Below are 27879 nucleotides of genomic sequence, written 5' to 3' on the forward strand. Positions count from 1 at the left end.
TCTGACCAAACGTCTTCTTTTTATTGAAAGACCATAAACACAAAAGCAAGCTGGGGGCAGCGGGGTGTTAGAAGTGGGGGATCCTTCCCTAGATTCTACTCTGATTCCTATGAGCATCAGGGAGGAAGAAGGTGGCAACCCAGAAAAGAAGATAAAGAAACTCCAAAATGATCAGCGTAGCCCTACTCCAAGCCCAGGATTCTGTGTCAGGTTCAAGGGCCAGGGAAGGAAGGAGGGTCCTGGTCCTCTTCTTCTGCCAGGTCATCTTCTGAATTCTACTTCTCCTCCTGACTTAGGCCTCCAGCAGCTTCCCCAGGAAGCGGAGGTTGAGGATCTTGAGCTGCTCATCAAGGTCCATGCGGACGATGCCATCCTCACCATCGATGCTCAGCAGGACTCCGGTGGCCTCCCGATCCTCACCCAGGATCACCTTTACCTGAAGTGGGGGACGTAGAATCAGTGCCCCATGTCAGCAGCCTGACACCCCTTGGCCCCGTCCCCTGACCTACCTTGTTGTTCTTGGTGGGGGTGATGGGTTCCAGGTGCTCACTGGAAATGCTGACGACCTTCTCACTATCCTTCAGGTACACAGAGCACATGCCTCCCTGCAGGGTAGGCACAACCTGGTCAACCTGTCCTGTTCCCACTCTCCAAGGGACACAGGCTACAGGCTCATTCTGAAAACTCAATCCCCATGTGATAAGCGAGCAAGGAGGGCCACAGCTATGCCTGATTCCAAGGCTGGAGCCAGTGATGCATGGTGGCAGGGAAGGTGGGAGAGTGACCAAGCCAGCAAGGGAAGCCCCAGGATGAAGCTAACTTGGGCCAAACGGGGACTACTTCTCAGGCACCTGACTCTTCATGTCCTCGAATGGCCTTCGCTTCTTTCTACCTGCCCCCCATCCTGGGTCCTGGTGTCGGATGGCCCCACAGCCCCGGTAAGCTCTGGACCTCATCTTTGTCACCAACAGTGGTCCAGCTCTGAGGTCTGTCCGTTCAGCCTCCAGAGGGTCTCCTCTCCCACCTCTGTTCCTCCTCCCTTCCCCATGGCACTGCCACAGAGCAACCTGACGCCCCCAACTCCTCAGGGCTCCAAGACCCCAGTCTCACTACCTCCACTCCCTCCCTGACATTGCAACATGGAGAATCAGTTCAAACCACAGACCCGAGCCCATACATGAAAACTGGGGGCACCCAGGGAGAGGATGCTTGCTGACCAATCACCATACCATGCCTGTTTCCCACTCACCGTGACACTACGGATGACTCCTGTCTGACCCACCACCTGTGTGTCCAGGTAGGTGTCCCGCACCTTCACCTGGATGTCAGTGGTTACCCAGTCGCTGGAGTTCTGCTCAATGCCTGAGCCAGGTGTGTGCGGGTTGTAGCCACCAGGGGAGGGAGCTCCAGGTGTCATCGGACTATAGCCAACTGGGCTAGGGCTGGGGCTTGCCTACAGGGGAACAGAGGATAGTGTCACTGGAACAGTCACTTGGCCTGGCCGTAGGCCACAGTCCATTCTAGCCCACTGCTCTGCAGGGCATCCAAGGTGACCAGTACCTGATAGGCCATGGGCGAGGGTGTGGGGTGGTAGCTGGCTGGCGAATGGGTGTTTTGGTAGCCTGCTGGGCTTGGTGCCACCTGGTGGTAGCTCTGAGGACTGGGGCTGGGCTGGTAGGAGCCTTGAGGGGAGGGGGCGGCATAGGGGGAGAACTGGTCTGTGTTGTACCTGAAGACACAGGAAAGAAAGGACATTTGTTCAGCAGGGAAGGCACAGGGGGTGAGGCAGTGGGAGGATGTGTGCAGCCGTGATCAGGGCTAGCCCAGGGCACTCACATGGCTGGCGTCCCTGGAGTCTGTGGGTTATACTGTGGGTTGACCTGGGGGGAGGAAGGATCTGGATAGCCAGGTGTTTGGGGGTTGGGGGTCCCCCCATAGGCCTGTGGAGACGGAGTAGGCTCATCGTCGAAGGCGTACTCATACTCTTCTTCAGCCCTGTTGGGGACAGAAGTCAGCTGAGAACTGGGGATGGTAAGGTGGCAGATGCTATTGGATGGCAACACATGCCATTCCACAGCACAGACCATGAGCAGATGGGGGCCACCTGCCCTGGCATCATGGCAGTGGCTATCCACAGTGGCTGGATGGCCCCATTCCCAGCCACAGCTATTCCTGCCTGGGCCTTCAGGTACACCCCCCAGAGCCTTCTGCCCCTGGATGCCACAACATACCCATTCACATGCCCAAGCCCCTGCACCCCATGCCTCAGAACCTGGCCCTTACCGTGATGGTGTGTTGGGGTTGTTGGGGTCCCATGCCCCACTCTGGGCAGGAGTGCGGCTGCCATCATGTAGGGGTGTCTGTGAGCCATAATGTGGAGTGCGGCTGCCTGTAACGTGAGAGACATGCATGCCCACCATTATGTCCTATCCCGCCCCCCCAGCACCCCCCCAAATACACCCTGGCCGTACTCACCGTCCTGGAGAGGTGTCTGCGAGCCATACATGGGTGTGCGGGAGCCAGAGCCATACATGGGTGTCTGGGAGCCGTACATGGGCGTCCTCCCGTAAGTTGTGGTCATGCCACCAGGACGCCGAGAGCCGCTGTGGACAGAACAGTGTGTCAGTGGGGCCTTCGCACCGCCCCTCACCCGCCACTGGCCCTCCCCTGGCCCAGCCGTACACCGTGGTGAGACGCTGGCGATCCACCGAGATGGTCTGGCAGGTGGAGTGCAGCTCCACACGGGCTGTGGACTCGGTGGCATCCTTCACCACACCAATGTAACCTGTGGGGAACAGGAGGTCAGACCTGGGCTTCCCCACCTGGCCCCACCTGGTCCCACCAGGCCTCCACATGGCCTTGCAGGTCACCTTTGTAGGGTCCCTGGGAGATGCGCACTGTCTGGCCAATGAGCTCATTGTCTCTCCTCCCTCGGCCCCTGCTCATGCCGCCACCACCTCCACCTGGGCTACCGAAGCCTCCATGTTGACCTGGGAGGGAGAAGAATGTCACCAGTCCCCTAGGACCGCGCCCTCCCCTCCAACATGTCTGCTTGACACATTGGGTTAGGAGCATCCTGTGTCCACCCCTGACCCCTGAGCAATGAGTAGCTTGAGCTGAGTAGCCAAGGTTCCCCTCCACACCCTCCCTCCTCCAGACACACCCCTGGCCTCTGACCCCCCTCACCTCCAGCACTGGGGTGCATGGGACTGCTGATCCGGGGGCTCATAGGGACAAAGCCGCCCACAGTGAGGTTGGTCACATCTCGGGGCTAGGGGAGGGGCAAGGAGTGAACTGCAGGGCCTGGGCGACGGTCTCCAGCCCTCCACACCACACCGACCTTCTCCACATGGACAGTTCCTGTCTGACCTGCCCAGCAGCCCTCCCTCCTCTTTCTGGAGATAACGCCCCTATTTCCCTTTGGCGGAACTGCCACCCCTCTGCCGTTGTGGCAGATCCAGATGACTGGGCTTCCCTTGGCCAAGGAGTGAAACTGAAATGTGGCTAGTCAAAAACTTAAGTCCCTAATAACACAAAAACTAAAAGCCAAAAGAATTCATCCTCTCATCTTGCAGAGCCCTGAGGTCACCTCCTGGTCCCTGGTACCCAGACCAGAGTTTCTTTTTTATACGTGATTATGTACAAGTCCCACCTCAGGGCCTTTGCAGCTGCGACCTCCCCACACCAAGTTCACATGGCTCTCCATTCTTCGTTTTTTTGTCTCCTCCTCTACCTAAAGTGGCAGCCCCTGTGATTCTGTCTTCCCACCCAGTTCCACTCCTCGGCATGGCTGCCGTGGCTGCCCGCTGTATCATTTGGGCATCTAAGAATCAGCTCTAGGAAAGTAGTGACTTCTGTCTGCAGTGTCTGCAGTGTCTGGCGTCCAAAAGTGGTGGCTCAATAAAACTGGATGGATGGAGTGACTGGGTGAGCAACTCAGAATCCCAAGGAAACTTATCTTGTGCTTTTCCAAGGACTTGACAATGACAATTGCTCTCCAAACCGTTCCCCCCCAATAAGCCCAATCTTGCTACTCTTGGGCCCAAGGAAGGCTGTAGAGCTGAGCCGGGGACCCAATACACAGAGTCCCGCCATGCCCACCTCACCTTCAAACCCCCAGCCAGCACCAGGTGGCGGGTCTTGCAGACAAACATGCCTCCATTCTCCACCAGCTTTTTGCAATGGAGGAAGGCAAAGCTGTGGTACAGATGACGGATCTCGCCCTCTCGGTCCTAGGCAGGGGAGAGAAGAGTCACTCTTGGGCCATGCCCCATCCTACTACAACTTTCAGATTCCGATGGAAGCAGGAGCTTATACTCACTGAGTGGGGTCCGTCAATGACCTTGACGATGTCTTTCACATGGATGTTGTTCTGTTCAGAATCCAGGGCCACAGCGAAGCGTTTGTCCTTCTTCTGAGTCACAGCCTGGTGCCTGACAGTCACCACCTTCCCATACATGTTCAGCACCTACAAAGGAAGAGGTGCCAAGAGGCTGAGAGGTCAGGGTGAGGTGGAGCAGTGTGCCCTCCTTGTGGGAGACTGTCCTGTGGGGCAGGCAAAGTCAGAGCATCACCCTCCAGGCACTGAGCCATCCCAAAACGAGCTCAACCGCTCCAAAACACTCTTTGGGAAGATACTGTGCCTCCTGGCTGAGCCTCAGGGACCTGAGATGGACAGGACGGAACACTGTTGACCCATTCCTCTGCGCCAAGCCCAGGTCAGACTCTCCACAAACACTTCCCTCTGAGGGGGTGCTGTCTACGGTGGGGGAGGTGAGCGCAGAAGGGGTGATTGTCTCGGGTCATCCAGCACAGAAGCAACGACCCACAGTGCAGGTCCTGAGCGCTGTGCTCTGACTCGCACATCCAGGACAATGGGGAAGAGCGAGAGATCACCCTGTCCTTGATAGCACCAGTTCCAGGGTACATATCTGACGTCAGGGAGTCGTTCGTGGCCAGTGAAGCAGATGCAGCTGTTATCTTACTGGCAGTGAAATCGAGGCACAGGGAGGGTAAATGACTTGCCACTTGCTGATTAAGTGTCACACAGCCAGACTCAAGTGACAGAGCCACGTCTGCAACTCAGCTCTGGCAAGATGAGGGGGTTGTGGGAGAGGAAGTCTCTAAAAGTAAGCCCCCACCACTGGGTGTGGCACATACCTGAAAGGTCTCCCGCTCTAGTCGCACGATGACACCTACGGTCCGGGGGTCCAGTTGCACCAGCTCACCCCATTCATGCTGGCCCCCCACGTCCACACCTGAGGCTGTCTCGGAGCACAGCTGCAGGTCCCGGGGGAGCACCTTCAGCTGCCGGGAAAAGGTACGGGGTGAGGTGGCTCTCAGTAAACTGTCCCTTGGTCTCCTCGACACGCCCATCCACATACCTACCTCATGCATGGTGAGGTCAGAGAAGAGAATGATGAAGTTCTCCTCCACCCGCACAATGAGGCCTGTGTCGCCCTCAAATCGGCCAGCGATCACCTTCACATGGTCCCCCATCTTGAAGTACTTCCGAAGTTCCTGGGCAGGGAACTCGAGCATGTCCTGGGGGATTGGGTGTGAGGGAAGCGAGCGGGTGAGAGGGACCACCACAGCTTGCCTGCCCCTCTTGCCTTCAGAACCCCTCACGTTCCAGGAAGAGGCCAACACCAAAACCCACTCTAGGCTTGCCCACCACCTGAGGCCACCTGATGGCCCTGGAGATAGCAGGCCCTCAGATAGGACCTGGACCTAGACAATGCTTCACCCCAAAGACAGTCAGCCCTCAAGACACAAGACATCTGCAGGGCACCACAAACACAGCTCATCCCCCAACACACAAAGCCCCTGAACAGACCTTCAGGCCCCGCCCCCAGAGAGCCACACCTCAGACACCCCACACTGGCTTGCACCAGCCTTCGCCACCATGTGACATCCAACAGTCCTCAGATACACCTCTAGACCACGAACACCAGGCTCCTGCCCTCAGCGGCTCCCTGGTTGACCACGCCATCACCAATATACACCTGTGACCGACCTAAACCATGCCACCTAACACCTAGCCACGCCTCAGGGATGTTTCTTGGATGAACATCTCTCCTGGAATTCCAGCAGGCATGTGTGCGTGTGGCACTGTCCCCTCTCACACCTCAGGACAGAAACATGGAACATAAATGCTGTATATCCACAGCCCAGTCACCAAAGTCACCCAGGAGCTCCCTGAGAACAGACAGAACCTACACACCAGGCCCCAGAACTGTAACCAGATATCTCTTCCCCCAAATCACAACAGCGGGCCCTGCACACACCCCAGCCTGGCCTGGCCAGAGGTGCACGCATGTTACCCCCTCGGCACAGCCTCTCACTGGGAACTGGAAGGCCTAGACGTGGCCTTGAAGATGGAGGTGAAGCCGGGCACACCCCAGCCTGGTCACCCACGTGCAGGCAGGCAGGCAGGCTCCCAAAGCTTCGCCCGCCTCCTGGACCCAGGTCCAGCCAGCACCCTGTGCACGCCCACCTTGAGGTCCTCGTGCTTGGGCATGATGGTGATTTTGTTGCCGTCCACGCTGAGGACCTTGCCTTGCAGGTTGATGAGCTCGCCTTCACACACCTCCACATTGTCCCCGGGCTGGAAGTTGTGCTCCCGCTCCTTCCCTGCGGGGACAGCCACATGGCTGAATGAGCAGCCACCCCAGGGCCCTGAACACAGCTTGTCCCCAAATACACAAAGCCCTCTGAACAGACCTTCAGACCCCGCCCCCAGATACCTGTGCTTTCTGTCACCACCTCCAGGTCGATGCCCTCTGGCTGGTCCTCGAACTTCTCCAGCTCAGACAGGGTGGGCTTCACACCCTCTGTGATCTAAGCCCGGGGCAGGAGGGCAGAGGTTAGTGCAAGGCCCAGCTGAGAGCCACTCCCCAGGACAGACCCAGACAACCTGCTGCCCGTGGGCCAGGGCGCAGAGGGAGGAACTCCCCCACCCCATGAGCACTGCCCTGCCAGGCATGTGTGTGTGACACTGTCCCCCCTCACACCTCAGGACAGAAACATGGAACATACCACAGCTGACATGGCGAAGCTTTTGAACAGAAACCCCTTTCGGCTGTACCGGTTCCCCTCGAAGATGAGGAAGTCACCATCGGAGGCAACGTCACCCCCCAGGGACCTGGTATTTTGTTGGGAGCAGACAGCAAAAGGGGTCATGAAGAGGACCTTGTTGTGCCTCAGTCTCCTCAGATAGCAAAGGGAGAGGACAACAGGAATGCCTGCCCAGCTTCCAGCAAATACCCTCTAGGCAGGACTGCCCTGGACCCCTGTGCCCCATCTCCCTCTTATTTACTTACTTATTTATTTATTTATTTATTACCAGCACAAGCATCACCACTTGAAGAGCTACTGTTTGCTCTGATTCCTAACTAGCAATGCTGACTCCTTCTTTACTGACCTCCCCTAAATAGTGCCTGTTGCGTAGTAGGTGCTCAGTAAAGAGTGGCTCAACAAGGCATTAATGTCAGACACTGATGACAGGATTTATGGTGCAGTCAGCATGGCCTAGCCTACACAGCCACAGCCTCACTAAAGTCCCCTAAGCCCTGTGACAATGGATTTGTGCTCATGTTCCTGGTGAGGGGACAGGCTTAGAGAGGTCACACCACAAGCTCAAGGTAGCCAAACCAGCAATTTTGAGGGTCAGGATTCAAACACAGGCAAGTGGGACTCCAGGCTTGTTCCTGAACTATCCAGCCCCTGGGCCATCTGTGCCCCTTGCCCAGCACGCACAGTACAGGTACCTCGTTCCATTCCTGGCTCCCAGAAGGGGAAGGATAATGGCTGCCACTGTCCAAAATGGAAAAGCACAAGAGGAACAGGCCAGGTCCCTACTGCCATTCCCCCAACCATCTTCTCTACAAGTCAGGTGTGGGGAACAGCACGCTCTGCTGGTCGTGTCAGGGAACCCTATCAGCCTTCTGTGGGGGCAGGGTCACTATGGTCTGCTCTCTGCCTTGCGGGAGAGTGCCAGCTGGATGGAGCTAATTCAGACAGGAAGTATGCAAGGCCTTTGGCTACAGACTCAAAGGCACCTTCTACAGCGCAGCCTGAACGGAAAAGAGAACCTGCCTGGTGGGGCTCTGCCTGGAGGCCTGGCTTCCATCTCCAGCCCCAAAACAGAAGAGGAATCTGCCCAGCTGACTCACAGGCAGGCAGTTCCAGAACAGGACCAGAGCACAGGGCGGCACTGGTGCCTCTGGCACCTCTTCGCTCCTTTCTAGCCCTGCCCTCGTGGAGACCACTAGGCCCACATGCTGGCAGCCCAGGCTGCTCCAACTTGCCCCTTCACTGGGGAGGATGGGAGTCATTGCACCCCCACTGCAGGTGGCCAGGAGATCAGGGGTGGAGACTTTTTAATGGAGTCTAACATGATCTGTAAACCCCATTTTAACATGTGATACCATTAACATTCTCACTACCTGCAGAGTGCTGTTCTGGGCACACATGCATATCAGTTTGATTCTCACTGTAATCTAGAGAAGCCAGGTCATTACCATCTTGAACCATCATTATCAATCTGTTTTTTGGGGGAGGGATGCTGTGGACTGAACCCAGGGGTGTCCACCACTTAGCCATATCTCCTGCTTTTTCTTTTTGCTTTGTTTGCTTGTTTTTGTGGTGCTGGGATCGAACCCAGGGCCTTGTGCATGTGAGGCAAGCACTCTACCAACTGAGCTGTATCCCCAGCCCCCTTTCTCTTTTTTATTTTATTTTGAGACAAATTCTCACTAAGTTGCAGGGGCTGGTCTTGAACTTGTAATACTCTGGCTTCAGCCTTCTGAGTCATTGTGACAGGCATGAGTCAGCATGCCCAGCTATAATCAATCTTTGAAGCAAAGGAAACTGAAGCACAGGAGTGTAAAGTAGTGTGCCCGAGGTTGTCTGCCCAGCTCACCACCTACAACTACCCTTATGGGGGCCCAGCTTGGCAGAGCAGCCTGCAAAGTCACACTGCACCACAGTCACAGGGACCCCACCCTCCTGCCCCAAGCCCACGCACACTCTCACCTGATCTTCTCAGCATCAAAGAGCCTCTGTGGAGGCCGCTTGAACTTCTTCCTTTTGGCAAACCAGTCTTTCTGCAGAGAAAAGGACAATGGGTGGAAAGATGAGGAGGGAAGAGCTGGCCACCAGCAAGATCAAGTGTCCCCTCACCAGGCAGCACACCCCACGGTACCAAGCTCATGCGGGCCTTGATGCGGTCATAGTCAATGCGTGGGATCATTTTCAAAGAGATGGTGTTCTGGCTGGGCTCCACATAGTCCACCTGCACAGGGCAGAGAGGGGGTCAGCAGGTCTGGTCCTGCCTCCCTGAACCCAGACACTGGAAGGGCAGGTACCAGCAAGGGGAAGAGAGTGATGGGGAAGAGATCAGACAACTGGCAACTCCCAGAAGCCCCTCTCTAGCCTGCCTGCCTCCCCCAGGTCTGGAGCAGAATATCCACTGCCTGCCTGACATGCCCATTTGGATGTTTGGAAGGTCCCTAAAACACAGATGATCACAGCTAAGCAACTGTTTTCCCCAACCTGCCCCTGTCCCAGCCACCTCCTACTTCATTCATCTGGTCAGGCTCACAACCTAGAGTTTTACTGTTTGTTTTGGTACCAGGAACTGAACACTGGGTGCTTCAGCACTAATACACACCTATAGTCCTTTTTATTTTTAATAACTTTATTTTTATTTATTTATTTTTATGTGGCCTTGAGGATTGAACCCAGTGCCTTGCAAGCGCTAGGCGAGCGCTCTCCTGCTGAGCCACAACCCCAGCTTCAACAGCCCTTTTTATTTTTTGAGACAGGCTCTCAACAAGTTGTTGAGTCCAGCCTTGAATTTGTGATTTTCCTGCCTCAGTCTCTCAAGCAGCTGGGATTATAGATGTGCCCCACCACACCTAGCCCTGGATTCATTCTTGATTCCTTCTTTCTTGCACAATTATATCCAATCTGTAAGCAAATCCTGTCAGCTCTACCTTCAAAATCCCGACCTCTTCCCTTCTCCACAGCCTCAGTCCTGTCCCACCAACACCTGCCACCTGGACTGTGGCAGGGCCTCCTGGCAGGGCTCCCTGTTCCTGCTGTGTGGCCCCTTCAGCTCATTCCAGAGCTCCCTGGCATCAGCCCTACTGACCTTGTGTATTGTGGGATGCCATCAGCATCCATGACTTCTGTTTCCTAGATACTAGGGTCAATCTCTCCCCAGGTAACTAAAAAATATCTCCAGAAACTGCCAAATAGCTCCTGGGAACAACAGCGCCCCAGCCTAAGAAGAGTGAACTAGTCTCAACAGAGTCAAAATGATTCTATTAAAACATAAATCAGACCATGTCCCTCACCACCTTCCCATCTTACTCCAAGTGAAGCCTAGGCCTACCCCTGACCGCCAGGCCTCAGCACCTCCCTGAGCACCTCCTCTGCTTCAGCCAGGGACCATCTTGAGTGCTACCCCTTCTGCCCACCACACTCTCTCCACAGCTCACTGCTCGCTCCCTTCAGATCTTTACTCACACACCTTTGAAAGTGCCAGAGACGGCTACCCATCTCCTGAGTGCTCAGAACAGAACCGAAGGCTCTGCGTCCCTCTAACCTAAGCAGGACTCTATACTCTCTGCACGCCAAATGGGGGTGGGAAGGACAAAGGACAGGAGAGGATAGATCAGAGAAGCCCCCTTGGCTGCCCCAACTCACAGCACCTGAGCAATGTCATCCTTATAGATGCCTCGCTTGAGGCGGACCCAGGACTTCGGCTTCAGGTTGGCCACCTCCTTCACCACTTTGAGCACATCGGTCATCTCCTTAATGGGCACCATCTGTTGGTTCCAGTAGCCGAGCCTCAGGTTGCCCACACCCTCGATGGCCTGCTTCACATGGGTCTGCTTGTAGGCTTCCACGTAGATATAGCCCTTTACGTGCTCTGGTGCCACCACTGACTTGATCTGCAGGGGCTATAGGGAGCAGGTAGAAGTTGACGGTCAAGTACAAATGCCAGTGGCAGTAATGACTACAACTCCACAGGCTCTCTTCTAGGAAACTAACCCCAGACTTGTGTTGGCACAATGTCATAGATACAAGGATATTCACTGCTATTGTTTATTTTTAATAAATCTTAACTTTTGTTTTGGTGCTGGGAATAGAACTTAGGGCCTTCAGTGAAGAATTTTTTTAATTAATTAATTTATTTTTGATACCAGGGATAACTCAGGGGTGCTTAACCACTAAGACACACCCCTAGTCCTTTTTATTTTGAGATAGGATCTTGCTAAGTTGTTGAGGCTGACTTTGAACTTCCGAATCTCCTGCCTCAGCCTCTTTAGTTGCTGGGATTACAGGTATGTGCCACTGTGCCCAGCATATTTTTGTATTATTTATTCATTCATTCACCCATCCATCCATTCATTTTTTGCAGTACTAGTACTGAATCCAGTACTGATCACTGAGCTACATTACCAACCCTGTTTGAGACAGGGTCTCACTAAATTGCCCAAGCTGGCCTTTAAACTTGTGATCCTACTAACTCAGCCTCTTGAAGAGCTAGAATTACAGGCACATGCCACCATACCTAGCTGTGCGATTTTCTGGGGGAGGGTGGGAGACTGGGGATTGAACCCAGGAGTGCTTTTAGCATCGAGCTATCTCCCAAGTCCTTTTTATTTATATGTATATTTTTAAATTTTTGAGACAAGATCTTGCTTGCCAAATTGTCCAGACTAGCCTTAAACTTATGATCCTCCAGCTTCAGCATCCCAAGCTCCTGGGATAATAAGTATCATTACTATACCCAGCCTACCTATTTTTTAAACTTTCAGTTATTTTTTTTGTAGGACTATTGTTAAAAATTTGAGATTTTATTTTTTGTAGTGCTAGGGATAGAACCCAGGGCCTCATGTACCCTAGACAAGTACTTTACCACTGAGATGCTTTCCCAGCCCTAGAGTTATTTATTACAACAAATAACCAAGACTGGAAATTTTCGCCTATTTATTTATTTATTTTTAAAGGCCATCTTTTTTAAAAATATTTTTATTAGTTATTGATGGACTTTTATTTATTTATTTGTTTATATTTGGTGCTGAGAATTGAACCCAGGGCCTCACACATGCTAGGCAAGCGCTCTACCACTGGACCACAGCCCCAGCTTCAAGACTGGAAATTTTTAAAATGCCCCAAAAGATTGATTAAATTATAGCTTGGCTATACAATGAAATATAATATAGTACTTAAACAAACAAGGAACTGAGTACAGTGGCATACAATCCCAGCAATTTGGGAGGCTGAGTGAGGCAGGAGGATAGTAAGTTCAAGGCCAACCTGGACAACTTAGCTAGACCCTGTCTCAAAATATTGAAAAAGGGCTGGGGTTGTGGCTCAGTGGTAGAGCGCTTGCCTGGCATGTGTGAGGCCCTGTGTTTGATCCTCAGCACTGCATGTAAATAAATAAAAGATCCATTGACAACTAAAAAAAAAAAAAAAAAAATCTAAAAAGAGAGGGGATTAGGAATATAGCTCAGTGGTAGAACACTTGCCCAGCAAGTCTGAGGCCTTGGGTTCCATCCCTAACACGCTCCCTGCCCCCGCACCAAATAAAACACTAAAGAACAAAACTAATGAAATCTGATATATGCTACAACATGGTTAAACCTTGAAAATATTATGTAAAGGTAAGGTGAGTCATAAAGAGATCATATATCATGTTATTCCATTTATATAAAATACCCTGAACTGTGTCAAATCCATAGAAACATAAAATAGATTAATGGTTACCCAGGACTATGGAACAGGAAGTGACTACTAATGGGTATGGGTTATTTGGAGAAATGGCAATGTTCTGGAATTAAACAGTGTTCATGGTTGTGAACATACTGAGTATGTTGAAATATATTAAAAACCACAGAATTTTACAGTTTAAAAGAGTGAATTTTGGGGCTGGGGTTGTGGCTCAGTGGTAGAGCGTTTGTCTTGCATGTGTGAGGCCCTGGGTTTGATCCGCAGCACCATATAAAAATAAAGATATTGTGTCCATATACCACTAAAAAATATTTTTTAAAAAAAGAGTAAATTTTATGATGTATTAATTATATCTCATTTTTTAAAAATGCAACTAGATTGCTTCAGCATTGGTTGTGATGGTGAAAAGTAGAAACCACCCAAGTGTTCAACAAAAGAGATTATTTAAGCAAGTCATGACCAAGATCCAGCCAATTAATTACAAAGCCTTACAAAGATTGACACAGCTCTATTCAATATGAAAAAATGTTCAAGAGACAGTGTTAGGTGAAAAACAAGATGTTCACTATGATAGCCCAAAAGCAGAATCATCCTATACATTACTGATAAGAAATTAAATATATCAAAGATGTGTCCCTATCATGAAATCTACCCACTCAGAAAGAATAATGTAGAACTTTATACTAACATGCAAATCTTTTCTAAAACCCAATAGGGAAAGAAAAAAACATGTCCCAACTGTCCAGTACTATTTAGAAAAGTTAAAACTTAGGGAAGAAGCCAGGCACAGTGGTGCACGCCTGTAATCCCAATAGTTTAGGAAGCTGAGACAGAAGGATCACCAGAGTTCAAAGCCAGCCTCAGCAATGGGGAGGCCCTAAGCAACTCAGTGAGACCCTGTCTCTAAATAAAATAAAAAACAGAGCTGGGGATTTGGCTCAGTGGTTGAATGCCTCCAGTACAAAAAAATACATATATGGGGCAAGAGGCCAGGTGTAAGAGTTGAGGCCACTCCGCCCGAGTTCAATCCCCACTACCAAGGGGAAAAAAAAAAAAAAAATGTGAGGGAAGAGGTCAGGCATATGGATCACAAGTTCAAGGCTAGCCTCAGCAACTTAGTGAGGCCGTCTCAAAATAAAAAATAAAAAAGGGCTGAAGATGTGGCTCGGTAGCAAAGTGTCCCTGGGTTCAATTCCCAGCATCAAAATAAATAAATAATAAAAAATAAAAATCCAGATAAAGAAAACCTGTCCATTATTGAGATAGTGGGTAAATAAAGAACAGTCCATCTATACAATGGAAGCTCATGCAGACGTTGAAAAAAAACTTGTTTCCCGAGTGTGGAAAGACAGATATGACATTGATATGACAAGATATGGCACTGACATGACAGATATGACAAGTCTGGCTAATCAAGAATACAAACAATAATAAATGCCAAAGAGGATGTGGAGAAGAAGGAACACTTTTTTTTCTTTTTTTGGTACTGGGGATTGAACTCAGGGGGAAGGACGAGAGGAGGGAAGGGAAAGTAGGGAATGATTCTGACCAAAATATATTGTTATATCATGTGCATGTTTATATATTATATGTTAATATACTGATGAAAAACATGGACAAAACCTCCCCAATTTTAGAAGATTAAAAAAATAAAACGGGGGCTGGGGTTGTGGCTCAGCGGTAAAACGCTCGCCTAGCACGTGCAAGGCCCTGGGTTCGATCCTCAGCACTACATAACAATAAGTAAATAAAATAAAGATATTTTAAAAATAAATAAATTAATTAAATTAAATAAAACGGGCTGGTTATAGAATGACAAGGGTCTGGCTATAGAATGACAAGCATATAATACCATCCTGATTACAGGGGGGAAAAAAAAGACATTACCTTTGAACATGCACAGAAGATGGACCAGAAAACACAAAAGCCAATAGGAATTGCTTCTGAGAAATGGGACTTTGGGCTTTTATTACTTTGGACATTAAAAACAAAAACAAGTTGAGTTATCAGAGTCATAACTCAAATGAGGTTACTAGTATTTCAGCCCTGGATATGAGGTAGGAAGGTTTGAACATATTACAAATCATAATTTGCAAATCATGTCCCTACTATTCAACAGTGATCACTTTAGCAGATCAAAGCAAGACTCAGACTGAGTGCAGTGGCACGTGGCTTATAATGTGAGTCAGGAGGCTGAGCCAGGAAGATTACAGGTTTGAGGCCCCCACACCTTAGTAAAACCCTGTCTTAAAATAAAACATATAAAGACTGGGGGTGTAGCTCAGTGGTAAAGTGCTCTCCTGGATTAAATCCCTAGTACCAAAAAAAGAAAAAAAAAGTTCCTTAGACTAACAGGAACACTACTAAGAAAACTATCCGCCAGCACACCTGCACTAGTTTCACAGATTTTGGAGGGTTGGTTCCAAATTGCCAAATGTGCGCCTTTGTTAACAACTATGCTTACTGAAAACAAGCTGCAAGTTAAGCCCTGGCCAAGAGCTGGACATGTCCCAGGTCATTTAATCCTAACGATGCTAAAAGGTAAGCAAAAGGCCCAGAGAGGCAAGAAGCTTAATCGAGTCACACAGATAGAAGTGGCAGGAGAGGATTCAGACCCTGGCAGTCTGCCAAAAGATCTAGGTTCTCAAAGCATCACTTGCTGTCTGACGGGCCATGACATTACTGCTTGTTTTTCATGCTGTGAGTGAACATGGAAGGTGGGGCAAAGACTAGCTCTGGCACAGTGGCCACTGTACCCTCAGCATCACCCAGAGCAGGGACAAGCACTGAGGAAGGGCTCTGTATGTGGGGACTATGTGAATGAGTCAAGGAGGGAATTTTCTGAACAAGCCCCAAGCCCCCAGGTCCCTCATGGACTTAGCCAAGCTCCCCTGTCCTGTGACACCCTCTTCAACTGTAAGAGGATGACAGCTGCCCCACAGGGTTGATCACCAGGCAAAACTCGGTCTCTTGCAGAAGGCACAGGAAGATAGCTGACAAACCTCCAAAGAATTACAGGAGCTGTGGGGTTTCATAAGAAATGCAAAGAACAAAGACAAAGCTCTGCGAGGTGCAGAAGAGCTCTCCAGTCTTGCCGCAGTTCAACAGCAAACAGCTCTGCCTAAATCCAGGGACATTTGGTGCCCTTGAAACCTATAACATCCTTCTGAGTTTGGCCTGTCCTTCATCCCCAAGGCTCCTGACTACCCCACTTACCGTGTCTGTGAATTGGTAGGCAATGAACTTGCGCATCAGGGAGATGGCTGTGGCTCGCTCCTCTCCAATCTGGAAGAAGAGAGACAGATCTGGAAGAGCTGGCAAGACGGAGGGTAGAACATGGAAAAAGTGGGCAGGACAGCAACCAAAAGGACAGTCAGTGGGGCACAAAGATAAGCAGGAGAGAATGAGGAATGAGAGACTGAGAGGGATGGGCATCAAGAAAGGCAAGGCAGGAGATGGGGAGGGAGGGAGGGAGGGAGGGAGGGAGTAAGGAGTGAATGGGGCGGGGAGGGTGGGGGCATGGGCACACACTGGAGAAGGATGGACGAGTAGACAGAAGCACCAGGAAACCCAAAGACCGAGGAGACCCAGAACAGACACACAGTCTCCCTGACAAGCAGTCTCTCCATTCTGACTTCCCCGAGTCCCAGAGCCAGTGCACGCACCTTGCATTTGACTGTCCACAGATTGGGATCCCTAGGTGGCAGAGGGAAAAGGAAACCCTTTAGAGGAACTCTGTCCTCACCAAGAAACACTGAGCTCACCACAGCCCCGCTTCTTCCCCCTCTCCAGGGTTCTCCCCTCTCTCATCTATACACAGAAGAGAGCTCCAACTGGCCCTCCCCTGCCTCCTGCCATTGCGTCTGTCCCAACTTACTCCAGCAAGTGACCCATTGGGCACCATCACCCCATACCACATTCCCACTTCAGACTTTCTGTCTCGTGCCACCCCCTTACTTGACTCCTGGGAGCAGCTGCTGCTGGGTGATGTCATCTGAGAGCTCATCAGACCCTCCATACACCCTGGGGAGAGATGGGTGTCAGGGAGGAGGGGTGAAGATCTGTGAGGTCCTCCCTCTTCCCTCGTGGGGCCACCTCTCCCCACCCTGCCCTTACGTCTCTCCCACAGATGACTTGGCGTATTTCTTCATGTAATACTCGCCCAGTTCTTCTTCTCGCTGGTCCCTGGGGACGAGGAGGAAAGCAAACATGAACTGAAGGCAAGGGAGGAGAGGGTGGGCTGACTTGCTCCCAAATTTTCCCAAGAGAGCCAGCCCCACCCCAGTTCCCCCCCTTGCTCACCTCCACAGGTTTTGTAGGCGGCGGGCTCCAGAACGGTCTTCATCCAGGACAACATTATCAATGTTGGAGGCTGGAAACAAATATGTAGACAGGGTAAGGAAGGGTGGAGAGCAGGGCCTGGAGCATGTGCGGGGGGCGAAGGGAGCCAGAGCCTGAGCTGGGGCAGGAAGACACCTCCTGAGGAACCCCCAGCCCTCACCCGCTATGCTCTTTCTCATCATTTCACCACAAAGGCTTGGGGACAGGGCCCAGCTGTTGGGGCACATTGAACAGTCCCCCTCTCACAGCCACGGTCTAAACACACCCTGACTTCATCCCACACCTTGCATCTGTGCCACCCACAACGCTCAGTCACGTACAGAAATCCAACACACATTCCCAGATTAACCGGGGCTGGAGACCTAGCTCTAGAACTCCCTGACTTTGGACTCTACATGAGTCAGAGCCCCCAAGCCAGACAGGGTCAAGGGCTGAGGGCAGGATGCTGTCGGAAGGCAGAAACATCAGGCTATGGGAGAGGGTCACAAATCACACTTTCCAGGTTCTTACCTTCAATCTCTTCTACTTGGAGGAAGAGGAGGAGGTGGTGGTGGTGGTGGTGGTGGTGGTGGTGGTGGTGGGCGAGGGCAGACAAAGTATGAGCCAAATTATAGCAGCAAAATCAACCAATGGGTTGGGGGAGGGGAAAGGAGGGACACGAGAAGGTTGAAAATCAAAAGTAAAGGCCAGGCACCAGGTGGTGGGAGAAGCCGGAATGTATGAGGCGCACAGAACGAAAATAACAGGGAACAGGGGGCACTGGCCCAGGAAGTGGGGGGTATCTTGCCCACCCAACAACCCACAGAAGGGATTCACTGGGGCCCTGGGGTCCCAGAGTCCTCTCCCCACAATCCCCACCACCCCATAATCCCAACCCCCCACTCATGGGCCTAAAAGGAAAAGGGTGGGGAGCTGGTCTCTCTGGCAAGGACAGAAAGAAGCAAGGTGAAGAGGATAGGGGTTGGGGTGGTACAGGGCATGGGGTGGGAGAAGGCCTTGGAAGACCCTCTTGGGCAGAGCCCTCCCACCGCCTCGCAGAGGCAGGGCCCACACACACCTTTCTCCAGGATGTCTTCAGCTCCGTCCTCCCACTGGTCCTCATCCTCATACTCGTCGTCAACATCTGAAAGTGGAAGGCAAAACAGTCAGGGGGACAGTTGGGGCAAAGGTGACCTCATGACAACAGCTCTCAGCAATGAAGCGTTTCCTCTGGGACATGGGATCTAGGAATCTCCATTCTACAGAGCAGGACACTGGCTCTGAGAGGCCAGGCCACACCGTGGAGCTGCTACAGGAGAGTCAGGTGCAATGCACAGACCCACCCGTCTAAACGTCAACCCTCTACCCCACCCACATATCCCCTTTAAAAAATAGAATCGGCAGGGTGTGGTGGCACATGCCTATAACCCTAGCTATTTAGGAGGCTGAGGCAGGAGAATCCCAAGTTTGAGACCAACCTCAGGAACTTAGCAAGACCCTGTCTCAAAATAAAACCTAAAAAGAGCTGGGGATGTAGCTCACTGGTAGAGCACCGTGAGTTCAATCCCCAGTACCACAGCGGGGGAAACTTACACATAGAAAAAATCAAAGTAAGCAAGCAAAAAAGTCTCTTCTTCCTACCAAGAGAAAACTAATATATACAATTTCACTTTTACCGTTGATGGTGCTAAGAATCAAACCCAGGGCCTGGTAAATGCTAAGCACATGCTATACCAGTGAACTACACTTCTAGCCCCAAAATGTTTTTAAAAGTATGTCCAGCAGACTGGGGTTGTGGCTCCGCGGTAGAGCGCTGGCCTAGCACGTGTGAGGCCCTGGGTTCGATCCTCAGCACCACATAAAAATAAATTAAAAAAAGATATTGTGTCCTACCACATACAACTAAAAAACCCCAGAAACGGAGCTAAAGGTGTTCCCATGTCCTCGTGTCTTTATGTCCCCAGGCAGGTTTGTTCCTTGGGCTCTGCTCAGTGCTCGCCGAGTCCCATGACATACCAGCTTCATCCAGAATGAAGCCACCATGGCGGGGTTTCTTGGGGGGACGGTCATCATCTTCTTCTTCCTCCTCTTCATCATATTCCTCCTCCTCTTCTTCCTCCTCTTCCTCCTCCTGCTCCTCTTCCTTCTCACTGCCTGCTGCACTCCGCCGCTCTTCCTCTACCTGCAGGAGTCAGGTAGAATTGGGGTGCCAGGGTTCTACCATCTCAAATCTAAAAATCAAGCTACCTCTCCCCAAAACCTGACCTTAGACCTGCCAGGCCAATCCTAGCCCCTCAGCTCCGCCTCTACATCCTCCCCCTCTGGGCAGGCCTTTGATTACCACCCTAACTCTGACGGCGTCACCAGGCTCCCAATCCACCCCTGGCAGCTGGCCCTCACTATTCCCTCCTTAGAACCCCTGCTCATCCTCCACCTGGCCATCAAGAGCCACACACCAAGGATCAAAGCAACAAACAAAAAGTCTCCTCTTACTAGACTAGAATATATAGTACGTATGTATGTATGTATTTGGTGGTGCTGGGGTTGGAACCCAGGGATGAGGACTCAGTCCGTGGTCCTCATCTCTGTCCATCCTACAACCCCCCTGAGCTATCTTATCCAGACCTTGGCTCAGGTGAGCAGCTCTGACAATGACTCCAGGAGCCGTCTCTGGTACACACTACTCCCCAGGCTCCTGCTCACTAACCCAACACTAACTGCATGGACTTCTGGTGGACCTTACCTGTAGCCACCCCAACTGCACCTGGCACCACTAGCCACACCATCCCCAAGGATGACACTCCTCCCTTGGCTCCCGCAAATGGTGCAGTCCCAGTTTGCTCTAACTGTGCTGCTCCTCTCACTCTGCTCACTCCCCACTCCCCATGGGCTGCTTTGAACACCAGGGGTCAGGGCAGGGCCCATCTGGCTTCTCTGTCATACCTTCCATTCCACCTTCCCTCTCCTCACCTCTCTTATCTCCCACTTTTTTTTTTTTTTTACAACTAGGGAGCCCCCCGCCCCCCACATTCCAGTGCCTTTTCCATGCCTCCCAGAGTTCAAACACAGGAGGTCCCACACTGACCTCAGTGTCTTCTCTTAAACTTGACCTCCTCTAGTTCTCCTCAAGCACCAGATCCTTGTCCTTTCTGCTGCCTGTAACTGTCATCTCTCCAGTCCATCCCTTTTCCCTAACCCCACATCCTGACAGGTAAGCCACCGCACTATACTCTAGCCCTGGGTCCCTGCCCTGGATTCCTCCTGGTCTCCGGGCCTCTAATCCCTCTTCCCAAATCAGTCACAAAATTAACTCTTACAAAATACTAAACTATGTTTCCCAAACTTAATCTTTACTTCAATAAGTTTACAACGTCTCCTTTCATGACCATATCACTATTACAACCCATTTATTTAATATTTCCTTCAAATTCACTCACCTTTTTACTTTTTTTTTTTTTTTCTTGGCAGTATTAGGGATTAAACCAGGAACACTGAACTACATTGCCAGCCTTTTTTTAAATTTTTTTTCCCCCAAATTTTGAGACAGGATCTCACTTGGCTGCTCAGGCTGGCCTCAAACTTGTGATCCTCCTGCCTCAGTCTCCCAAACTGTTGGGATTACAGGTGTGCACCCTCTTGCCGGCCCACTCACATTTGTAATTAAGTGAAATATTTCTGGGCTGGGTATGTGGCTCAGTGAGACAGCATTTCTGTGAAGGACAAACAAGGTCCTAGATATGACCATTAGCAAAAAAAAAGACCCAAAAAAACAAAAAAAGAAAAAGAAAAAAGAAAGATTTGTCCATGTTTTGAAATGTTTCACAATTAAAAGGTTTTTGAAAGCTTGTTTTAACTAGAAAGTAACCATAAAGATAAAAGCCAAACAAGGTTGTTATTGTTGAGTCCAGCACATAGGGACTGCTACAGGCTCTAAGCCTAAGCCTGATAAACACACAGGCCAACAAATCTCAGGTGTTCAGGACACAGCAGCACCCAAATTAAACTTTTCCATGATTCCATCAAAAAGACAGAATAAACAGCTGAAAAGGAAATCTCTCATTATGTGATTCAATACAGCTTAAGATCTAACCTCATCCCACCTAAAAGAACCTCTCATCACTCCTGAGCTGGAACACATCCTTCAATCTTGGGAAACTATGATCTAAAACATGGATCTGAGGTGACCTGGAAGTGTACACCCTGCCACTGCCTGACCTCTTCTTTCCCCACTAGGTCTCAGCTGCACTGAACACTTGTTCCTCTATCATTCAGGTTTGTTTGCTTGTTTTTTTTCCTTTATTTTGGTGCTGGGGTCCAATCTCAGGTCCCTGTGCATGCTAATCAAACACTCTACCAGAGAGCTACACACAGAACCCCTATACCAGGCTCTCTGCTCTAGCCATCATCCTTACCAGTACTCTGCATAAAAAGTTGTTCTCAGGCTAGGGTTAGGGCCCAGTGATGGAATGCTTGCCTGTCATACAAGACCCTGGGTCAATTCCTAGCACTGTGAAAAATAAAATAGCCGGGCATGGTGGCATATGCCTGTAAACTCAGCAACTTGGGAAGCTTAGGCAGGAGGATCACAAGTTTGAGGCCTGACTCAGTACTTCAGGGACACCTTTGCAACCCAGCAAGACCCTGTCTCAAATTAAAAAATACAAAGAAGAGCAGGGCATGGTGTTACATATCTATAATCCTAGCAACTGGGGAGGCTGATGCAGGAAGATTCCAAACTCAAGGTCAGCCTTAGCAATTCAGTGAGACCCTGCCTCAAAAATAATAAATGAGGGGCTGGGGATGTGGCTCAAGTGGTAGCGCACTCGCCTGGCATGTGCAGGGCGCTGAGTTTGATCCTCAGCACCACATAAAAATAAAACAAAGATATTGTGTCCACCAAGAACTGAAAAATAAATATTGAAAAATTCTTTCTCTCTTTAAAAATAATAATAATAAATGAATAAAATTAAATAAATTTTTAAAAGGGGGGGGCAAGAGATGTAGCTCAGTGGTAAAGTGCTCTTGGGTTCAAACCCCAATACCAAATAAATACAAAAATGAAATAAAAAGTTCTCTCCTCTATCTCCCACTTATACTTCAAACACTCCCTTTTCTGGCAGGAGATGCAGCTCAGTGGTAGAGCACTCGCCTAGCATGTGTGATGCTCTGGATTCAATCCCCAGAAACACACACACACACTCTCTCTCTCTCTCTCTCTCCCCCCCCCCTCCCCCTTTCCAGGCAGCTGTCACTGCCTCCTCTCCCCTAGGAAAAGCCAGGAGCATCCTCTGGTCTTCCTCCATATAGCCCTGAACACTGAGAGCTCCCAGACACCAGGGCACAAGCTCTCTCGGGCACCACCGGTTCCCTCAGAATCACCCGGCCCACTGCTGGGCTGGGCACAGAAGAATGACACAGCTGAAAAGGAAGTTTCTCATTATGTGATTCTAACCCTCATCCCATCTAAAAGCACTTCTTATCACTCCTGACCTAGAACACATCCTACAATCTTGGGATGTGCTTAATACACAATGCCAGCTAACCAGCCCAAGGCGTTTTGCCCTCCCCCACCACCTCCGCGGCCCCAGACAGGCTATCACTATGTTACCCAGGCTGGCCTGACTTCCTAAGCTCAAATAATCCTCCTGCCTCAGCATCCTGAGAGCAGTACATGTGCCACTGTGCCTGGCTTAATCTCCATTTGAATGACCCAAGCTGTAAAGGACCACAGCCTGATTTGGAAGAATTCTGTTATCATTCCCCTTTGCTGGGCCCTATAGAAACCTTTTAACACACTTTTCATCCCTACCTGAGGTTAGAGCTCCCCATACTACATGTCTCTGTAATCTCAGGGCTCAAGCAGGCTCTTACGCAGTCCTCAACAGCACCTGTAATAACTTCCCCGGACTCCCAGGCACGGTGGCACAGGCCTATAATCTCAACGGGTCGGGAGGCTGAGGCACAAGAATTGCAAGTTCAAAGCCAGCCTCAGCAAAAGCAGCGAGGTGCTAAGCAACTCAGTGAGACCCTGTGAGGGCTGGGGATGTGGCTCAGTGGTTGAGTGCCCCAGGTTCAATCCCCAGTACCAAAAAAAAAAAAAGCAAAAAAACTCCCTAGGACTGACAGCTCTATGAGGGCTCACACTAAGAACTCCAGGTTTCTGGGGTTGTGGGTACGAAGCCAGCTGATTCCCCAGCAGTGCTCATTATTTGCCTTCCTGGCACATCTACACAAAGAACCCTTTCGTTCTAGGCCTATGTCAACATCTGGCCACCAGAAAAGCCCATCCAGCCCTATCTCTGGCAATGGGGTAGGCCTCACACTGCCCTTCTGCCTCACTTGGAGACAGCCGAGTCCACAAGTGACTAAAGAGCATAGTATGAGTAGAGAAACAGGGGACCAAGGATAAAGGAGGACAGGGAGAGAAAGAGGAAGAACTGGGGAATGAAGTTGACCAAATTATACTGGGTGCATATATCAATATCACAATGTGTCCCAATTTTATGTAAAACTCTAATGTATCAACTAAAAAATGCACAAATAGAAGGAGACCAATAGAGCAGAAGGAGGGGATCAGAGAGAGGGAGGAGGGAAGGGCAAGGGTAGTACAGGGGACTAAAATGGAGCAAATCAGGTTATATGCACTTATGAATACATCAAACTCCACTATTATGCATAACTACAAAACTCTAAAAATAATAAGTGGAGGGGAAAAAATTCTATTATGTTGCTAGAAAGTGAGACTTACACAGTGCAAAGCAGAACGTCCCAGAAGAAAAAGGAACTAGGGATCATCCTGGTCTGATTATCACCAGTCTTTAACCACCAAGCAGTGACTTGAAGCCATGAGTCACAGGCCAAGGACCCAGTGCTACAGCTTGGTGCAAAGACCTTTCCTGTCATCCTTCCGCTAGCCCTACCCCTCCAAGGCATCCCAGTACCTCCAACTCCTGGCTGGAAGCAGAAGAGGTCCTAAAAGGGACAAGAACTGACAATCAAATGCCCATAAAAGCCAGGTGCAGTGGCACACACCATAATTCCAGCTACTCAGGAAACTGAAGCAAGAAAATCAAAAGTTTGAGGCCAGCCTGGGCATCTTGGTGAGGGCTGGGGATATAGTTCAGGGGAAGAGTATCTGTCTAGCATGCACTAGACCCTGCGTTCAATCCCCAGTGCTACAAAAGTAAATAAAACCTTTTTTGTTTAAAGTAAATTTAAGTCTTTGCACATCAAATAAGTCATCTAGCTAGGCTTAGTGGTCCATGCCTATATCCCAGAGACCCAGGAAACTGAGCAGGAGAACCATAAGTTTAAGGACTTGGCAAGGACTGGGTATATAGCTCAATTGGTAGAGTGCTTGCCTCGCATGCACAAGGCCCTGGGTTGAATCCCCAGCACCCCCCCCAAATTAAAATAATCAATATGCACAACTATAATGCACCAATTAAAAATGTGGAAAAAGGAGTTGGGGTTGTGGCTCAGTGGTAGTGCACTTGCCTAGCATGTGTGAGGCATTGGGTTCGATTCTCAGCACCACGTACAAATAAAATAAAGGTCCATCAACAACTAAGAAATATTTTTTTTAAAAAAGTGGAAAAAAAATTTAAAAAAAATGAATATTAAGGGGCTGGGGTTGTAGCTCAGTAGGTAGAGTGTTTGCCATGCATGTGTGAGGCACTGGGTTCTATCCTTAGCACCACATACATACAAACAAATAAATAAAATACAGGTTAAAAATATATATATGTATATAAAGCTGGGCCCAGTGGCACACACCTGTAATTCCAGTGGCTCGGCTCAAGAGGCTGAGGCAGAAGGATCATGAGTTCAAAGCCAGCCTCAGCAACAGCAAGGCACTAAGCAACTCAATGAGACACTGTCTCTAAATAAAATACAAAATAAGGCTGGGGATGTGGTCGAGTGGCCCTGAGTTCAATCCCTGGTGCCAAAAAAGTAAAATTAAAAAAAAAAACATACAAAAAAAAAACCACACACACAGACACAATATTAAGGGCTGGGCACAGTGGTGCAGGCCTGTAATCCTAGCGGTTCAGGAGACTGAGACAGGAAAATCACAAGTTCAAAGTCAGCCTCAGCAAAAAGCTGCTAAGAAACTCAGTGTGACCCTGTCTCTAAATAAAATATAAAATAATGCTGGGGATGTGGCTCAGTGGTCGAGTACCCCTGAGTTCAATCCCTGGTACCAAAAAAATAAATAAATATTAAGGGTGTGGATGAACCTCAGTGGTAGACTCCCCCTTGATCCAATTCCCCATATTGAAAGAAGGGAGAAAAAAAAAACCTAGCTGGGCATGGTGGCACGCCTGTAATCCCAGTGACTCAGGGGGCTAGGGAGGAGGATCACAAATTTGACACCAGCCTCAGCAACTTACTAAGATCCTGTCTCAAAATAAAAAACAAAAATGACCCTGAGGATGTAGCTCAGTGGTAAAACATTCTGTGTTCAATGCCCAGTGCCAAAAAACAAACACCAAACATAATCTCTAATCATCTTGTCATGTCTTTGTTCACTGGTTTTGACTCCTGTCTGCTAAATGTGAATTCCACAAAAGCAAAGATTTGTCTTGCTCTACTGTCTGCCTGACCTGGAAATGTATTAGAACACAGCAGTAGACACTCAGGCATTTGTTTATGTGTTCAACAACTAAAAAAGAAATAAAAAAAAAAATTAGTAGTTAAAAAAAAGAATACTTGAAATCAGAAATGTCCCAGATAATGTTTGGTCTGGGTTCCTAAAACAGAGACAGTCAACAGACCCAAAACCAAAGTGATCTTTCTCCAAAATCTAAGGACATTTCCCTCCTTTGCTTTTGGTTCCCTCTCAGTTAAGGCCAGATTTCTCACCATAGCCTTCAAGATTCTATATGCATATATACACGCAAACTTCCTTTCTCTTGCTGTGAGATCTGATGTACCACCTGGAATCTGCTAGCAGGAAGGCCATTAGACCTCAGACAAGAACCATAAACTTAAAATAAACCTGTTTTCTTAATAATAATAATAAATCCTATGTGTCTTCTTCCTGTTACTTGTGTGTTACACTTGCTCTGATTCAGCCACACCAGACCCCTTATTCTTGTTACTCCTTGGATAGGGCAGACACATTCCGAACTTTGCATGTGATGATCCCTCTTACTGAAAACTCTTCCTCCAGATTTCCACAAGACTTACTCCCTCACCTCCAAGTCTTCCTTCAAATATTACCCTCTCAGACTTATTCTGATCACCCTATTCCAGTGCAAGCAGGACTTCCTATTTCCTTTCTCTCCTCTGCTTTTCTCACAAGCACCTTCTAGCTTAACACAGGCACAGTATTCTTTATCCAAAACACTTGGAACCAGAAAACTTCAAAGTTTTTAAAATTTTGGAATATTTGCACATACATAAAATATTTGCACATACATTGGGGATGTAATCCAAGTGTAAGCAGGAATTCATTTATATTATATATACTTTATACTCAGCAGCCTGAAATAATTTTATATAATATTTTTGTGGACTGATTTTTTTTATTTCAATCTGTCACATGAAGTCAGGTATGGAATGTTCCACTTGTGGCATCATATTGGTATTAAAAAGTTTCAGATTTGGGGATTGGGGATATAGCTCAGTGGTAGAATAATTGTTTAGCATGTACAAGCCCTTGGGTTCAATCCCCCCCAACACCACTCAGTGCCGCCCCCGCCCCCGCCCCCAAAAAAGGAACAGGTTCAGATTTTGGAACATTTCGGATTTTCAGACTAGTAATATTCAATCTGTACATAGTTTAATCATTTATACTTATTTACATGAACGAACATACATTTACTTATTATTTATGCTTAGTACCACTTAAAAATCTGTTTTGTTTACTGGTGTAGCCTAAGAGCAAAGAATTGTGCCTAGCAATGTAGGTACTACAAATACATTTTTGTGATGACGGGGCATAAAAACAACCAGGTCCTTTAGACACATCACCTTTTATCTCACTGCACCCGGCACACCCCAGGCCTCCAGAACCTCTCCCTCTGCTTGACGTCTACTTGCTTATTTTGCTATATCTGCGGACAATCTGGAAGCCCCCAGAAGCTGCAGTAGGTTCTGAGTGTCCCTGGGCTTCCAAAGGTGCCTTTCTGCCCACCCCGCGTCCTATCCCCAGGGTAATACCTCCCCGAGCGCCCCAGCCACAGACCTCGGCCTCCTCGCCGTCACTGCTGCGCTCACTGTCCTCCTCCTCGGAGAAGTTGCTGTCTTCGCTGTCCGACATCTTCTGCTCCTGTAGGGAAAGACCCCCGGCTCAGAGCATCCAAAATTCCCAAGCTCCACCCTCAGCCTCAGTTTCCCCGCTAGTTCTTTGGGAGAAGAAAAATCCCTTGGCGCACTTCCGGCAGCCTCGATTTGGCAATCGGGAACCAGAGTGGGGAATGTCCCTATGCCACCTTCTAACACACCCCGAGTCTTCCCATCAGGTCTCTACAACTTTCCGATCTCCACCAGTCCCAAGGCCTACCACCTCTGAAGTCCCCCTTACCGCTTCGGTTCCACCTCCGCCTTCTGTACCAGCTGCTGTTCACACGACGCCTAGCTAGGACTGATGAATCCTCTCGCGATAACCTACCCGTTGGCCTCGCCTAACGCGAGATTTCCGAGGCTGGCCTCGGGCGACGCACTTCCAGGCCGCCATCTTGAGAGTGACAGGATTATCTTAAGCAGCCGGTGGAGCCGACATCTTGGGAGGGTCAAGAATGAGAGTTTTCCACGTCGGGATCCAACTTTGTGTAGCTCGAATTCGTACTTGAATTTAGTGAG

General features: G+C 49.5%; 1 protein-coding gene across 2 annotated transcripts; it reads right to left on the minus strand.

Annotated features, from left to right (window-relative positions):
- On the minus strand, positions 1 to 27757 carry Supt5h (SPT5 homolog, DSIF elongation factor subunit). 2 transcript variants are annotated; one of them, XM_005336418.5, is made up of 30 exons: positions 27602 to 27757; positions 27263 to 27346; positions 19087 to 19252; positions 18149 to 18214; positions 17602 to 17613; positions 17053 to 17122; positions 16867 to 16935; positions 16708 to 16773; positions 16416 to 16446; positions 15967 to 16035; positions 10719 to 10970; positions 9206 to 9295; positions 9037 to 9107; positions 7039 to 7144; positions 6747 to 6840; positions 6497 to 6633; positions 5389 to 5544; positions 5161 to 5307; positions 4322 to 4468; positions 4107 to 4232; positions 3187 to 3271; positions 2871 to 2990; positions 2683 to 2785; positions 2476 to 2603; positions 2284 to 2389; positions 1837 to 1995; positions 1561 to 1729; positions 1250 to 1453; positions 510 to 605; positions 1 to 436 (listed from the first exon to the last, which is right to left on the minus strand). In XM_005336418.5, the coding sequence occupies exons 2-30, from the start codon at positions 27335 to 27337 to the stop codon at positions 293 to 295; spliced, it is 3264 nt and encodes a 1087-aa protein (XP_005336475.1). In that variant the 5' UTR covers positions 27338 to 27346; positions 27602 to 27757; the 3' UTR covers positions 1 to 292. The 2 variants fall into 2 exon arrangements, with proteins under 2 accessions (XP_005336475.1, XP_021589664.1); XM_021733989.3 differs by lacking the exon at positions 17602 to 17613.
- Between the last annotated feature and the right edge of the window lie 122 nt (positions 27758 to 27879).

This window comes from Ictidomys tridecemlineatus, chromosome 15 (assembly GCF_052094955.1).
Source record: "Ictidomys tridecemlineatus isolate mIctTri1 chromosome 15, mIctTri1.hap1, whole genome shotgun sequence".
Classification (NCBI taxonomy): Eukaryota; Metazoa; Chordata; class Mammalia; order Rodentia; family Sciuridae; genus Ictidomys; species Ictidomys tridecemlineatus.